This window comes from Echeneis naucrates, chromosome 4 (genome assembly GCF_900963305.1).
Source record: "Echeneis naucrates chromosome 4, fEcheNa1.1, whole genome shotgun sequence".
Lineage (NCBI taxonomy): Eukaryota > Metazoa > Chordata > Actinopteri > Carangiformes > Echeneidae > Echeneis > Echeneis naucrates.
This window is the reverse complement of record NC_042514.1, coordinates 8,661,068-8,678,182: the sequence shown is the minus strand read 5'-3', so window position 1 is coordinate 8,678,182 and position 17,115 is coordinate 8,661,068. Positions and strand designations below refer to the sequence as shown.

The 17,115-nt window shown below is 41.3% G+C and overlaps 1 protein-coding gene across 1 annotated transcript; it reads left to right on the top strand.

Moving 5' to 3' along the window:
• The first annotated feature begins 2,507 nt into the window (after nt 1-2,507).
• hapln4 (hyaluronan and proteoglycan link protein 4) lies at nt 2,508-9,976 on the top strand. The gene is made up of 7 exons (XM_029500110.1): nt 2,508-2,543; nt 2,763-2,898; nt 6,248-6,437; nt 6,618-6,790; nt 6,931-7,046; nt 7,406-7,592; nt 9,585-9,976. Exons 1-7 carry the CDS (start codon nt 2,508-2,510, stop codon nt 9,974-9,976), a joined length of 1,230 nt encoding a protein of 409 aa, XP_029355970.1.
• Nucleotides 9,977-17,115: the final 7,139 nt, after the last annotated feature.

Here is a 17,115-nt window from a genome sequence, read left to right as displayed (position 1 = left end):
AGTGCCAGACATGTCAGTGATACTGTTCTCAAGCACCATCATGCATTGGATAGTGGTTAAGGACCAAAGAGCATGTGGAGGTGCAGAAACTCACGAGCGTCTGCTTGAATGGACAACAAAAAGTTTGTTCTCACGTTACATTTTTTCAGCCTTTCCTTTGGAAAACTTTATTTTATAACACTTTATAACACAGGGAAAGACCTGAACTTAGTAATGGGGTGACTCTAAGCACAAGCGCACAATTTCCGGAACCAATTCTTCAGCCGCAAATCGAACAAAGCCGGTAAACCCACTGCCTGTCGTGGCCATTTGCACAGTAATCAAATTTGGTGTCCTCTCTGGTATTGTTTCCACAACGTTGTTGGGAACCACTTGCTTTTAGCCCAGGTTAATTGATTAATAGAAGAATACTTAGGTTTGTACAGGGGTCACTCTTGACCAGTTGATCCAGATAGAGCTGTCTATTTGACTAAGATTTATAATAATGCTTCCACCAAGCAACTCCTGCTGCAGTGAAGCTCTAATGTTGTCCCTCACTTGTACTTTTAGATAAAAGTGTCTGCCAAATGAATAAATGGAAATGTACATATGCCATTTATGCCATTATTAATTCATGTTTAGTCTGGCATTTATTCATCATTTTATTCCGCAATGGGGGAAATCCTTTACTTGAGTAAAACATTAATCTTTACCTAATTGTAGGCTACTCTTTATTTTGCACCTCTGGTATTATTCATTCATGTTAATTTCTGTGCTATAGCTAAAACATACAGTACTTACGAAGAAAGTTCTTTTTTCCCTCGTCCTGAGCCATAAAGTTATTTTTAAGAATTTGATGTGTGCATAATGTGATTAGTCTTAATCTGCATTCATCATATAACAAGAACAGCCTCCATTGGCCTTTAATAGCACCAATGTTCTGCCTGAAATTTAATAAGATTTCCCTGGTTTAACTGAAACAAAGTGTGACAATCAACCCAATATGTGACAGAGCTCAATAACACGCAGCAAAGATGTTCACAAACATTTAACAGGCGTGAAATCGTTGCTGTGACTGACTTACCCACACAGACTGCACAACCAAGTGTGTGCTGCGTCACTGCAAGACTGCGGGACCCACAAATACTGGTGGTTCCCCTGCAGTGCGAGTCCCGTCAGTGATGGGACTATAAACAGAGAGAGAGAGAGAGAGAGAGAGAGGGAGGGAGGGAGGGAGGAAGAGAGGAGGCGAGAGGTGTGCTGCTGCAGAACAACATTTAGCCAGGCTGAAGAGTGAAACGACACACAGCGGTACATCTGCATCATCCAGGCATTAATCCTGTTGTGATAGCCATGGTAAGTTCACTTCTGTGCTCAGATAGTGCGGCTCTGTTCTGCAGTTCTCTGTGCATGACAACTGCAGGGATGACCAGTGGACTAACCTTGAGAAACATGATGCAGCAGCAGGGCTGTTCTTAGTGTGCATTTTGCATGTGAAGTAGCTGCTTTACTAACTCTGCTTCACGGAGGCCCGTCTTCATGTTCAGATGTTTGGTAATGCAGCAGTGCTGTTTCATAACAGGCAATTTTTCACAGGTGACCCTGACAATGCAGACCACCAGCAGTGAATACAGGAGCAGAATACACACTTGACTCTTTTATGTTGTTGGTGTAACGATTTTATTCCACCCTTGATGAAGTAAAAGACAAACCTGCGTGCCTGAGCATGCGTTAAAGGTGTGTATTCTGCAGAGGGCTTCCTCCTTTACAATTCATTATGCAGCATCAACACTGGTGTCTTATTCTGTCATACTGGGTCAAAATACCAAAATACCACATGCTACAGCTGCATCCACCACACACTCACCCTTAATGCAGAAAGACAATTGTCAAGCTAACATCCGAAGGCACTTTGATTCCTGTCAGGCTATTGATTATTGGCCAGTGCCACAGGAGAGGAGGAGCCAGAGTCTGGTCCTCCAGACTTGTCTAGTTTTGTGTTGTAAGGCTTTTGGACCCTACTGCACTCCAGTTTTAAAATTCTGCTATGGACTCTTTCATTCCTCTACTATATATTTCTACATATATTTACAGAGAACACGACAGTCACCACATCAGACAGACAATTATATTTTTAATTCTCATATGATTTTCTCACTCAAGCCTGCATATACGTACTTCTCTGTTTACTGTCGTCTTCTCCTGATTCTCTCCCAAGACCTTCCAAGACCTTCCTGTTTCTTCAGCTCACACTTGGCACTTGCAGATGCGGATTGCAAAAACAAGCTTTAAGTTTTGACTACCCTGCCTGGACTATCTCTTCTTTTCATATTGTGACTGTGAGCTACAGAGCTAGCAGGTTACAGCCAGTCTGTGTAGTGCTAAGCTATTTTAAAGCATGACTCTAAAACCAAAACACAGTAACCTTATTATTTTTGAATACTTGGTTGTCTGCTGCCTGACTCACTGACCAGCTGTACACACTTTAGGGGGTAGAGTTCTCTGGTATGACTTTGGGTGGTTCCAGCATGACGGATGCATTTCACTCAGGGAGCATGGGAAATGTGTGATTTTCGTCTACTGCTGATTTTTAACACAGCTCTGTATTTGTAGGTTCCAATTCAATTCCACCAGGATGTCATACTTCTGTCTGCTTATCTTCGCCAGTACACTTTATATAGGCCTTGATTTGGCCCCTGGCATTTTAAGGTGTCATTTCTTCAGGTTTCTCCACTTCAGGTGAATGTGTGATGCTCTTGTTTCTCCTGTTGTGTCCTTTTCAGCAGCTCTCAAAGTGGGTTCAGCCTCTGGCCTTTCAGAAAACGTCTTTTGTGGTTTTCATCCTGATCTCCGCCCTCTCAGTGACCTCTCTCCCCACTGATGTAGAACAGGGAAGGCGAAAAGTGGTCCATGTTCTTGGTAAAGGCATTTTATTTCCTAAAATTTCCTACTGTACTCTTTGGAAAAGTAATACACATAGCTGAAATATTATTAAGAGTATATGCTTTCTGCAGAAATGCTTTCTCCATAGCAGTGAAATGGCTGGCTGGGTGTGCAGTGTTAATACATATCTCTCTTTGACATAATTTTGGAAAGATGCACTTGCTAAACCAGATCCTGGGCTTCCTATTGATAACATAAAACAGAAATGCAAAAAATTTAAAGCCACCAAATTCAGTGTATTCTTTTAAGACAGAAAGTATTAGTAGCTTTTAATGCAGCATTTGGATCTGGTTGTGTAATATAAGGCTGTAGAAACACACTTGACCTCACCAAAATTCCTTGTTTTATCCCTGACAATCATCTTAGAATTCAGTTTAATGTCGTATGAAAGCCATTAATAACACAGCTTCAAACGTAATGCGATAAATTCAATTTATTTACTTGCTAAGAAAACTGATGCCATCAGGGATTAAAATAATCTACCGCAGAAACCTGGCTCTTTGTGTTATCTGCACAAAGCAGAAATATTGCTGATGTTGTATTGGAAGATATTCTCAAATGATTGAACTCCTCCACCCACCTGCCAGGTAGTATCTCAACATTGCTGCAGTCAGCTGTGCAGTGTTTCCATCCTTTACCTGAGTTAAAAAAAAAAAAAATACATTCCACAGTGCAATTCTTTTCATCATCAAACTTGTTACTTAAGAGAATACCATGTAAAACATAACATCAGTCTCATGTTGAGACTTTATCACATATAGCACATAAATTGTGTAATGCTGATTAATTGTCACTAATCTATTAATGTGCGGGGGACTAAATGATATGCTCTTCATGCTTTGTATGTAAAGTCAAACTTTGCCTGTTTGCAGATGAAACAGTGTGGAAATGGAATAAATGCAGAGTAAAATATTTCCCCCTGAGGCTTAGAACAATAAATAAAATAACATAAGACGGAAAGCACCTAAAAAAAAAAAACAACAACAACAACAAAAAAAAAAACCCACCCTAAACCAAAAAAAATAATTAATGGGAACTCAAAATTTTCTGAAAGGTGGTATAAATGCTTCTTGACAACTTGAGGTCAGATAAGCTCCACAAAGGACCGACAGACACTTTAACTCACATAACTGCATCAAAAGTTTCAGCTTAAGTACTGAATATGTTGCAAAAATAAATAATAACAATGAAAAATTATTCTGTTGCACATCTTTGTGTTGTTATCTGTCCAACACTTACATTCATTCTTTCTCTCGCTGTCATAGTTTCATTTTTTGTTTTCAGTTTGTAGATAATTTGTCTGACAGACATTGGGCTTGTCTGAATTTCTCTGATAAACCAGGGCAGCATGATGCATGCAGAGTCTTTATATCACCGCCTCTTTACACAGGTGCCATTACGAAGTATTAGCAGCCGCTAGTGCAGTGACAAGGCTATAAACTGTTGCAGTCTGCAAACGCAGAGCGTTATTAACAGCAGTCCCGTTACTCGGGCTACCTGTAAGTGCTGTTTCCTTCATCAAATGGTAACATGGTTTTATTTGTCTGCACGCCAGCGTGTTGCTTCAGACTTCAGTGCTGGGAGATAATGTGCTTGAAGTTTCGATCAAACAAAACTTCATGCTTTCATGGCAACTGGTGATAGACCACTATTCTGAGAGCATTAAGTGGTGACAGGACTAATTGCTGGCTGGCATGGATAATTGTAGGTGCCTTTATCTGGTCACAACATCACAGAAAACCTTTTGCATCTGCTCATTAATGTTTAAATGTTTACAGCACACTTGTCTTGTGCTTACTCTTCAGTTGCCAAGGCACTCACACACACACACACACGCAAACAAACAGTGTCTGAGCACGTCTGCCAAAAATGCAAACTAGGTCTTGTTATTGCCCATTTGGATGGTGACGCCTGCTCTTACCATTAGTCTCAGATCATATTGGTGATTTGCACTTGCAGAGGGTGAGGTAAAAAATTTTGGAGTGGGTGGCTTGTTGATGGACCTTGGCAAAAGAGCAGCATGCTGGACCCTTTGATTAAAAATGTTTTCACCACTGCTGATACGCTGAATGCTGGGAAAGTAATGTGACAGTACTACCAAACAGGCCAGGGTTTATTAGCGAACACAGATTCAATCTTGCTTCCATTGTGCTGTGATATCCCTCGTGAAGAGAAGAAAGATTGAATCTTACGATTGCAATATGAATTACAAATGGCAGTGTCATGATTGATTGCAAGCAACACTGAGAGAATCTGATTCTGAGTGCATATTCGCGTGCAAATGGAGAATTCCTATGGTATTGACTTACATGCACTGCTTCTATGAATATCGAATATTGAATATTTACCTTTCATTTAACAAAGCTGTTGCACCATTCAAAACACAGGCTTCTGGTCATGAGAGCATTACTGCATCAATAGCAAGCAGAACAGAGTAACATTCAGTTGGGTGGGTGACATTCAGGGAAAACCCAATATAGGTATTTAACACTTAACACTACATTTAAACACTTGAAGCACTCAAGTGTTTAAATGTAACCAAAGCTGTCAAAAATGTAATGTAGTCAAAAATAGTAGTATTTCCCTCTGAAATACAGTTGCATGGAAGAAGCACATAATGGAAATGCTTAAGTACAAGTACCTTAGAATTGGAGTCACTGCTAATAAATGCACCCTGTCTTTGGAACGCATGGATTTGGATCTGGTTCAGTTACACATCAAGGTAGAGCTAAGAAAACAAACTGAGGATATACCTTTAAAAAAAAAGGACCAAGTCAACCACCACAGCCACACTAAAGACTAATTACATGAAGTTAAACTTGAACTTTCATTTTCAATATGCCGTGTTTATTTGCTGAAATTAAGGTAGAAACATTGTGAAATTATTGTTAATCCATAGATACCCAACGCAATCTAATTCAGAAATTCAGAAAGTAAAAGGGACACTGAGCAGGCTAGGTAGTTACTACTAAAAAAATTTACAATGGCATGTATTGGAGACATGATGATGGCAGCCACTTCTGCAGTAAGGACATTATTTTATTCTGTGTGGAAATGAATATATTGTAAAATTTGCTTACAGTTTCAGGGAAGACGGATAAATTATTTATTCATTAATTAAAGTATGTACAGCAACAAGGATGTAGGTATGTAATGGGCATCTCTAAGCCTACAACTGTTTAAAGAACCCACTAGAAGAAACTTAAACTGGGAACTATGCATCAAATTTTTTATCATTGGGCATAAATTCATTGAGATGCATATACATTTCAAACATCAAAATGATTGTTACATTACTTTACACTGATGTCTTTGTCTCCTCCAGAGGACGACACCGGCGCAGTCATTGTGCAGACAGCTCCGGGTAAAGTGGTGACACATCGTGGTGGCTCCATCACGCTGCCCTGTAGATTCCACCACGAGCCAGAAGACACAGATCCTGCTCGAATCCGGATTAAATGGACAAAAGTTACAGATGCGCTGCAGTTTGAGGACGTCTTTGTGGCACTTGGAAGGTAAATTCTGCATATTTAGTTTTAGTCAATCTGAATGCCTTGCTCAAGCTTACAAAACTGCATGCTGATTTGATTGAGTTCCTTTTGCTGCTGCCTCTATGGAGCCACTCACAGCTGTTTTCAAGACAGAAAGGTACTCACTTCATTCAGGGAGAGTTAATGTTTGTGAACTCTCTCCAGGCAGCAGCGCGTATTTGGAGCATACCAAGGCCGTGTGTTTTTGGAGCAGGCAGGTCCAGGTGATGCCTCAGTGATCATCCAGAATGTCACACTGGAGGACTATGGACGCTATGAGTGCGAAGTCACTGACGACATGGAAGATGACACGGGATTTGTCAACCTTGACCTAGAAGGTCGGGAGAGGTGTCCATCTGGATGGGTTTCTGTCAAAATTGACACACTTTATATTGTCAACAGTTTTGATAAAACACAGTTTCACTTCAGATGTTAATGAAATGAATCTCAGCAATACGCTTGCTTCTGTTAATTGTAGGTGTGGTGTTTCCCTACTATCCCCGTGAGGGACGCTATAAGCTCAACTACCATCAGGCTGAGGAGGCCTGCAAACAGCAGGACGCCATCCTGGCCTCCCACTCTCAACTGCATAAGGTGAAATCACACCCCACATGCACAGTCTATCATGGCCAGTGCAGCTAAAGGGAAGGGTGCATATTATAGATCAAGACCAACCGGCTTTTGAAAACTATGCAACATTAGGTAGATGTAATAATGCAATTACATGCTCAGGCCTTCAACGGCTTTTGAGCAATAGTCTAAAATGAAGAATATGCAAAAGAGCAGTCCAGGAATTTTAATGCTTGTCTGTTGTTCCAATTTAAAAACCACTACACATGAAAGATCCGAGTAATGGAGCTATGTCAGAGGCGATAAACCTCAATTATTCTCATCTAAAAAATGTCTTTAATCCTTCAGTATGACCCATCAACCTACATTATCTCCTTCCACAGGCATGGCTGGAGGGACTAGACTGGTGTAACGCCGGATGGCTCGAGGATGGCTCAGTCCAGTACCCTATATCTCATCCCAGAGACCAGTGTGGCCGTAAGGACACTCCAGCTGGTGTTCGTAACTATGGCTACAGGCATAAGGAGGATGAGAGCTATGATGCTTTCTGTTTCACTTCCAAGCTCAATGGTGAGAATCAGACAAATGTAGGTTGAGACCTGCAGTTTTGAGTGTCTGCATGTGCATATCTGAAGATCAAACAAATCCTTGATCATACCGACAAACAGTCCAGCTTCTGTGGCTCATGATTCGATGGGCCCAAGACACTAGCGGAGCTGGATCGTTGGGATACGGTATAGAAAAAGGATGTACCATGAGTGTTAGGCCGCGGGGAATTGAGGCCTGTGTCTGTAATCTCTGCCTGTGATCTCACAAGCCTAAGGCCATTGGATTTAGATCAAGCTGTGTTGATTCAGCCCTGCTCAGGCCACAGTGTCCGCTGGGTGCCAAGCAATGCCTTTCATCCCCACGTTCTTTGATTTACATCACATTCCCATTACGATTGTTGTTCTTTTTTTTCTTTTTTTTTTTGTAGCATATATATAGAAGGATCCCCCGCAACCTGGAAACAGATGCGCAGTTGAAGATGAATGAATGTATAGAGAGAATTTGAAAGTCAGCATGATAGTTGAAGTAATAGGCTGTTATTTTTATTTGCTTTCATGCTGAGAGTTTGATGAGAAAATTAAAACCAGTCTAATTTTGGCAGGTTGAAAAGTCTTTAATAGGCTTTCCATGTAGCTCAGCAACCAATCGGGGCTGTAGCTTCCTATTTGGCCTGCAGACATCCATCCATCCATCCGACATACCGCTTATCCCTCACATCAGCAGTCATACAGAAACATACGACCTTTCACGCTCAAACTCTTAACTGCAACCTGAAGGTGTGTGTCTTTGGACTGTGGGCGGAAGCTGGAGTATAGCACAGAGAGAACATGCAAATTAATGTTTGAACCAGAGCCTTCTTGCCCCGAGGCGGCGATGCCAAACACTGCAACACCATCCCTCCCACCTGCAGACATGAGAGTGGTATTAAACACATCATATCGTTTCAAAGTTGAAAGAACTTTTAAGTCACTGTTATAAAGTTTCCTCTGCTGATAACTTGTGGGAAGCTAAGGGAGACAATTGTTGTTGTTGGGCTATCTTTGTCTTTAGAAGGTTATAATATAAGGGAAGATAATCCTTCATTAGTCCCTCAGTGGAGAAATTTGCAATATGTGATCTGAGCAGCAAGTTACCTTGCAGGCGTACGAATATAAGAAGAAGAAATAATGTGATCGAAATAAGAGTGAACCACAGAAGTTTGCCACTAGAACTCCAAATGTTTCCGTTACACGTAGCCTATTTTGGGAGAGCCTTTTCCTCAGCAGAAATCGGTAGCATGACAGAAACCTTAAATGATTGCTCATGACTTCCCTTGTGTGTTAATTATTGCGGACAGTCTGTTGTGGGAAGGAGGGTTCAGCTGTGGTCGTGGCCGATGCAGTTGCTCCATCCAGCTGGAAGGTATTTACTGAATGTTCCCCGGGGAAATATGGGACAATATTCTGCCTCTCTAATAGCCACCAGTCACATAAACAAGAAAAAAATCAATAGCTTAGCCGAGTGCAAAGCTGAGGTTGCGGACATGATTTTCATGATAGTAATGGTAAGGAGAACTCTTCGTTTAGTTCCTCATCCTGTGCTTCATTTTGGGGAAAGAAGATGTTTTGTGATACAGCTCACTTCACCAAAACCGTTCAACCAATCAGGACACCCATTTCTTTAATATTGCCAGGTGAACAGTCTCCCCAAGGTGAGATGAAAGTGAAAATGGGAGCGTTTTGGGAGTAATGCGGAGTGATAGAGTGCTGTTCGCTGACAAAACGCTGCATTTCGATTTTGAGCTGTTGTTTGAATGAGTAGTTATTCTGAACACAATCAGGCGGAGAGGCAGGAAAGCTGAGAATATCCACCCTCAGGGTTCAGCTTGTCTCAAGGGCTTCTCTCTCTCTCTCACTCAAGCCTCTCTCTTTCTTTCCCTTTGCCCTCTTGAAAGATTCACTTGCTCTGTTTTCTTTCAAGTTTATAGATGGTTTTACAAAAAACATGGGCTCCTCTCCCTCTTTATTCCCCCAGGCAAAGTGTATTTCCTCAAACGATTTAAGAAGGTAAACTACGCCGAGGCAATGAAGGCTTGCATCCGCGATGGCTCTGTGGTGGCCAAAGTGGGCCAACTGTACGCGGCGTGGAAGTTCCAGCTCCTGGACCGCTGTGAAGCCGGTTGGCTGGAGGATGGCAGCATTCGTTACCCAATAGTCAACCCCCGTTCTCGCTGCGGAGGATCCCAGCCAGGTGTCAGACATCTGGGCTTCCCTGATAAAAAATTCCGCCTCTATGGGGTCTACTGTTTCCGCAAGACCAAGGATGAAAGAGCAGGTGGTATCGAAACAACAAAGAGCCTTAAAGATAATTTGACAAAGAGGAAGAGCATCAACAACACACCAACGAATGCCACGAGCGTGATTTAAACTAGAAAGACTGAGCAGGAGGTGGATGCAATTTTAGATTTGACTGCAACAACTGTTGCCTAGCAGCCAGATTTCATTCATTTCCTTTAAAGTAAAACAAACACACACAGACAAGGTGTTGTCATTTGTAGATTTGCCAGAGAGAAGAAGGGCTGTGTAAAATGAAGGGTGACATTATTATTGGGGGGGGGCTTCCTTTTGTCAATCATCTTAAGGAGTGAGTGTGTCGCCACATTTGTTGCTGTGGAAAACTGCAAGATTAAAAAGCAGCTTGATCATCACACAAGGGCACATCAGATCAGAGAGTCTGCCATGAGTATCCTTGTTTACGTACGTGCGGAGCACATTTTTGGCCCCCGCTGTGTCTCCTGAACGCTAAGCCCTAGTCTGAGCCAGAATGCCAGTGCCAGGGTGAAAACATTCATTACCGGGTGAAACGGGATGAGCTGCCTCATGGTATGGAAGAATTCCAAGATGCCCTGTAAGTTTGGATTGTACAGAGTGTAATTGCCTGTAACTGACTGCCACGCTTGGTTAGCAACCCGCTGGCACAATGTGAGTCATTTCTCTCATTAACTAAGACCTGGCAATGTCATCATCAGAGCTGAACAGGCCTAGTGATAAATATGTTACTTACTCTACAAATGTAGGCACTTTAGAGTTTTATTTTATGATAATATCTTAGCTTGGACTTTAGTGAGCATGAATTGTTTAGCTCAGAATAGTTTACTGAGGCTGAATTAGCATAGATACAACGCTACAATAATTTGCTATTTACCTCACACACTGAACTTCTATGCTCCCTGGGCCACCAATTGCACTACAAATGTTCCATGCATATACTTTTATCCGAGTATGTTTGCCACAACAGAATAGATGAATGTTCTGCAAAAATAAAAGTCTTGAACAGCTGATTTTTGTATGTGTTTGTGTCCAGTTATTTTACATCAAATTGATTTTAAAACAAAAAACTGATGAAATGAAACGAAAAATATATTGAATGCGAACAGAACTGCTCATACGGATCATTAATGGCCTGATGAGAATAGAGGAGGAGCAGGTCTCGTCCTTTTTCAATACCGACTCACCGTAGTCTGCCTTGAAGACGCGCTTCTCAGGGCTGTATTATAACCCCTACTGTAAATACAAAGGCTTCTTTTTGTGGCATGCAACCCTCACCGTCATCCTTCCCCAGCCAGAGAAAACCTACGAACTTTAAAGCTGCGTCCAAATGCTTTTGGTTTCTTTCAGTGGTTTAATCCAAGCCTGTAGCATTAACTAACACTGAACACAAAAGATACTGGCTGATTGGAATTTGTTGTACAATTAATCGGAAACTTTCATATGTGATTATAGTCACTTTGAGCTGAAAATGGTGCTTTTTTGATTTAAGGGATCCAAATTTCTCATTTTACTTGATATCAGTGTGCTGCTAATAGAGGAAAAGTCACAGCGACACCAAAGTCAGGATTTAACTGTTGTCGGGGAACAACAAAGATTTGTATAAAATTTCATGTCAATGAATTCAAAGGTTGTTGGGAGATTTCAATTAATACCTAAAAATCTGCATTTATCCAATACTGAGCTGTTTCACTGCATATCAAAGTGGTGGACCAACTGATCAGCAGACTAATAAAATTATATTATTGTGCATTGCATAAACTTTCTTTATAATTGTGTATCGACAATGTCATTTTATCAGCTGAGTCCTAAGATACTTACTGACCTTCACAACACTTTTACCGACACTTAGGAATCAAATATATACGTCGGAGTCGCAGTTCAATAGTGAATGCTTTCGTCCCAATAGTATGCTCTTCTCTCTGCCTCGTTAGGCCCAGTGTTTGCCAGAGAGACCTTGCTGATCAGTGAACCTGTGTGGGAGTGAGCTGGTGCCGTGCCAACACAGCAGAACAAACCATGCTATCGCCATGGCAACTAACAGCATGTAATTAAAGTCCAACATTGTGAAATTATCGCTGTTATTTGGCAATGATCATGAGCTGTTAGAAAAAGAGATATGCTTGCCAGCTTTACGTATTTTTTTTTTTAGGTTTTTCAAAAGAAGCTGGACGACCTGGATGATCAAAGTTGATGATTTTAATGATTTTCTGAGTGCTCTCACCCCATTAGTCTCTGCTACGGTGTGAATCCAGAGTCACAGCCGCTAAATTAATAAGCATAGTCCTGCTTGATGCACTATGACATTTGTAATTTATGGAGAGTTATGTATCCTGAATTTCAATGCTGAAGTTAATTTGGATGTTGTTTTTTTTTTTAAATATATGTTCTATATTGTGATGGCAACCCATTTAAAATTCACTTTGTGCGGCATTTAGCAGCAACTCCAGCTTATGTAAAATCAAGGGCATCAGTTTGAATGCCAGTGCTGTGGCAAGAACAGAGACAAATCGTTAAGCAGTTTGTTTTCTCAAACACATATTCTGACAGTAATGGTAGCTACGCATTGGACTAACTGATCCCCAAAAAACCCAACACATTCCACGCCTTCCAGATGACAGTGATCTCAGTACTGTCCTTGATTAAAGTATCTTTTCACGTCAAACCTTACTCCATGAAAAGACAGCTATTTCAAGACAGAAAGAATGGCTGCAGCAGGCGAAATGTTGTTTAAAATGACTAAATAAAACTAGTTTGCTTCATTTCATCAGCCATCCTCGCTGTCTTTTCTTCTGAAAGGGAAATAAAATTTGATGACCCTATAATGACTACTGCTAAACAATACATTCAGACCGATAGGATGATGCTAACTCCTACTTGGCTCTCATTTATCAGACCGTGACAGAGGTCAGGACCTCTGAACATGCCTGACATAGAGGCAGAGGAGGGAACAAATCACAGCAAAGTCACACAAGAAAGTCAACAAAATAGGAGAAACACCAATCAAATATATCAGAAAAAGGCACCGTACAAACTGCTGACTGTATCGATTCATCAATCTGAGCAGACAAGAGGTGAAAACAGCTTTAATCTCTTATGAAGTCTACAATCACCATGTCATGGCCGTCTACCTGAGCCAACCGGCAGAGCTGCAGGAAATATGGTCACAATCTCCCCTTCCAGAGTTACAGAACTGAATAATGGCCGGGAACGTTTCGATGTCACATTGACATTGACCTCTCATCATTTAGACATAAATGATCCTCGCTGCAGCCTTCGATCTCAATAATGTATACATTTTTTAGTCGCAGGGAAAAAGACTTTGTGAGATCACAGGTCTGCTTGACCAAAACTATCACAAGGCCAAAACTGTTTCAGAAATCAGAATAAGTTTCATTTTCATTCAAAGTGAATATCTAAAGACATTTCCTTTAGGTTTTACTGAGATATCCAGTCAATGATAGCAAGACAGACATTTCGAAAACATAATGCCAGAGGCCATAGTGATCTCTGGTACAGGCACTTGGACTGTGTTTACAATCACTGATTGAATACTCGCTTTACATCCCGTACTGTTTCTTTGACGCTGTAGTGAGCAGCGATTCTGCATATCAATACACCGGTATAGTGTTGCTATAACAGCAATTAACGTCCACATTTATACATCCTCCAGAAGTTTTGACCACCCGGAACCTTAGCAGAGGCCTCATGTTTGATACAAAAAAAACCAAACCAAAACAAAACAAAACACCAAAATTGTCTGACTTGTCTCATCTTTACAAAACTAAACTAAAACAATGAATACAAGGTGCTAAAATAGGAAAAAAGATTCTGGTTTGGTATGGTGTTCGTCACAAATGAAGAAACTTCACAGGATCATCACGCTTCAGCATTTCAGCTAAGCCTTTCAATGGGAAACAAACAGATGTGTGTTGGTGCTACCTTTTTTTATTATCTTTGTCAGCACCATCTTGTGGTCTATTTCATATCACTTTGTGGCTTGCTGTTTCATAGATTTCACACGGAAATAAAATATAAGCTGGGAAGAATCCACACATTTTGATTGCATTGGATAAATATTACACAATTAGTCAAACTTCTTAGGAAAACATTTGTCATTTAAGTTTTCATTTAAAATTCCTATTACTCCAGTATGACGCTTTGCTTTGCACACAGAGACTATAAATATTCTGGTCCTAGACAATTATGTGCTCTGTAAATGTCATTTTAATTTGCTGCATTGTTTTTTTTTTTACAAAATGCATTAAGCCCACGGGCACAATGAAGAATGTAGCTAAGCAAATATTATCAAATTAAGAATGTCTAAATGTCAGAAAACCAAAACTCATGCCGGCTTTTTCACAGGTTAATATTATTCAAACAAAGGATGTCTATATTAAGATCTGGAAACTGGAGAAATCCTTCCTGTGCCACTCAATACAAATAAACGAGCACATGATGTGCTTGTTGACGGTGTACATTTCAGTCTGAGATAAGAACAACGCAGCGCTTGTAGAATATCCCGACAAGAATTAAGTTTTATTTTGTATCAGGTCCAGGCATTGCTATGACTAAACACACAAACAGACACCAACATTAGCCCTTGGGAAATAGTTTCTTAAATTACCCCATCTCCCTAAACGATCTCCCTTAATGCCTTATGCTTTCTGTGTGTAATTTAGCTGGAGCGTGCTGCTACTGAAACATGTAATGCATCGAAAGCAGTAGGTTTGTGGAGATGGGTAATTGGCCAAATTGTGAGAGATTTCCCAGAGAGTAGGGGGCAGATTGAATAGGCAGCAGTGCTGAGTTAATTGAAAGTGTTAACCATCTAATGGAGTGCAGTGCGGCTATTGAATAGGAGTGTTTGCCCAGATGCCTCGAAAGAAAATTGTGCTTCAGTTTTACAACAGCCAAGCCTCCATCTTTCTATTAGTTCTCCTCTTTGGAAGCGAGCTGTCACATTCACCACATCAAGAGTGAGTCACGCTGGTTTACTTGTTGGGCCCTTTCAACAATTCCAGATTGGTTTGAAGAAAAGAATAGTAGGAGGTTAATGAAACAGTTCAAACCATTTGTGTGGGAGTGGGGTGGTGGATGCATGCATGGACGATGGGGTGCGTGTGTGTGTGTGTGTCTTGATGCATGGAGGTGTTTGTGTGTCTGTTCATAAGAAATGAAGGAAGGGAGAAAGCCTCCGCAAAGACATAAAGTCACAGGGAAGGACAGAGTGAAAGTCAGGCAGGGAGAGCTACAGAGAGAATAAGAAGTGTGGCAGAGAGATAAGTGGCAGGAAGGCGTTTGAGGGAATAAAGTGAAGGCCCAAAGATAAAAGGAAAAAGTAGGGAAAGGGCGAAAAATGGCTGGAATGCAGAGAGCAGGTGAATGCAGGCAGACCTGAGGATATCAGGATGCAGAAATTGACTGCCCACTGAACTATTGTGGTCCTGCAGAGAAGAGAAAGGACTGAGTGGCTCCTGAAGTAGACAGACTGCTACAGCTTATCTCATCATGGTCACAAAACATACTTTCACAGCACCTGCAATTCACTCCATGGCCTGGTCGGACCATTATTTTCAGGGCGAATCTGGACTGTTGTCTGTATGGAAGCCAGTTTAAGAAGCCAAACTTATGACTTTAACAATACTGTTTGTTGGTGTGGATCGATGACACTTCCTGTCACGGTGAGCGAAACGGTGGTGGAGGTGGAGAAGTCTCAATGCATCTCCCTGCTACAAGTAATAGACCTGAAACTCAATAGAAAATATAACCAGGATTACATATCAGCGTAAAAGATGATATGTCAGTGAAATGTTCACAGCTCGCATTGTGTTTTCAGGTTTTAGTGAAACAACTGCAACATTATCATGAAATGTTGCTTTGTTTGTCAGGTAGTTCAAGTGAAACTCAAGACAATGTCCATCTTTCATTCGCTCTCCGGGTTCAATATGTTTTCACTAGCTATGTTTTTGTGGTGCTTTTCTCTTTCCTTATGATGAATAATGGTTGTGTGTTGGCCACTTGCACGCGCTCGATCCATTGATGTTAAAATAATAAGTGTGACTCTGTATTAGAAAAAGTTTCATGCTAGACTGAGTTACTCTTCACCTCTGGTGGAAGATGAGTTAAAAAGCAGCTTAAAATAAAGCCGGAGTGTCCACACAGCTGGCGGAGCAGAATGTGAGGGTGACGGTGTTTCCAAGACCAGGATTACATTCATAGCATTATTGGCTTTACTCCTCAATTCTTAACCCCTCCCCCCCGCCACACACACACGCACAGACACGCACAGACACGCACAGACAAATGCATACGACTGTAGAAGATGCTGTTAGTGAGCTGATGCGCCGCCATCTGCAGCCGTAATTAGGACTGGTGCGAATGCAGATCCATGGGTGAAGCTATTCAGCAACCTGGCTGCAATAAAGATGAGGAAGATAAACGTGGTTACGATGCATATTAATCCTTTTTTGATTTGGATAAGCAGCTTGGTTTGCATGCGTGTGTGTCATAGCTTCCAGCCTCTAATGTTTATGTGTGTACTAAAGACAGACAGTAATTCTGGGAGGAACTGATGCAAGAGCAGCTCTTATTCTGCCTCGGAGACTGTCATGCCTAAAATGATACTAAAGCCCTTGTTGCTTTTCATAATCTTCTTGAACTTTGACAGTGTCATTAGGAGATAATGCAGGATAATGCCGGAGATCCCCATCGATTGGCCATGCCTGCCAGATGAGCCTGATATCGACCCAAGTACAAGGTTATGATGAGCAGACTTTTCATGCCTTTGAATTATCTGCTCATTTTCAAGCCAAGTTGTTGTACAAGAATCAGGATAAATCTCTATCATCGATAGACTGTCTTCTAATCTTTTCACTGGTTATTATTAGAAAGTTATGGGAGGCTTGGGAATGTTTCGCGAGCTTCGTCCACACGTCTTTCCCTAGTGCGCACTAGTCATCAGGGCTGAGCTCAGGACATAACATTTGTGATTGTTTGGAGAGTCACTCCAAGTGGCTGTATCTAATCTCTTGCTGCTGCACAGCAACAGAGGAGATCTGAAGGTCATTCTCAGCTGCGAGTTTGAGACAAACTCACCGGCAAGCAGCTTTAATGAGCAGTGTCCTTGGAATACACTGAGCTGAATGAAAAACATCACTCAGCCAGCCAGAACAGAGGAGGAGGATGTAAAAGAGATGCTATATTCAGTGTGATTGATAGTCGCTGGAAAACACAAC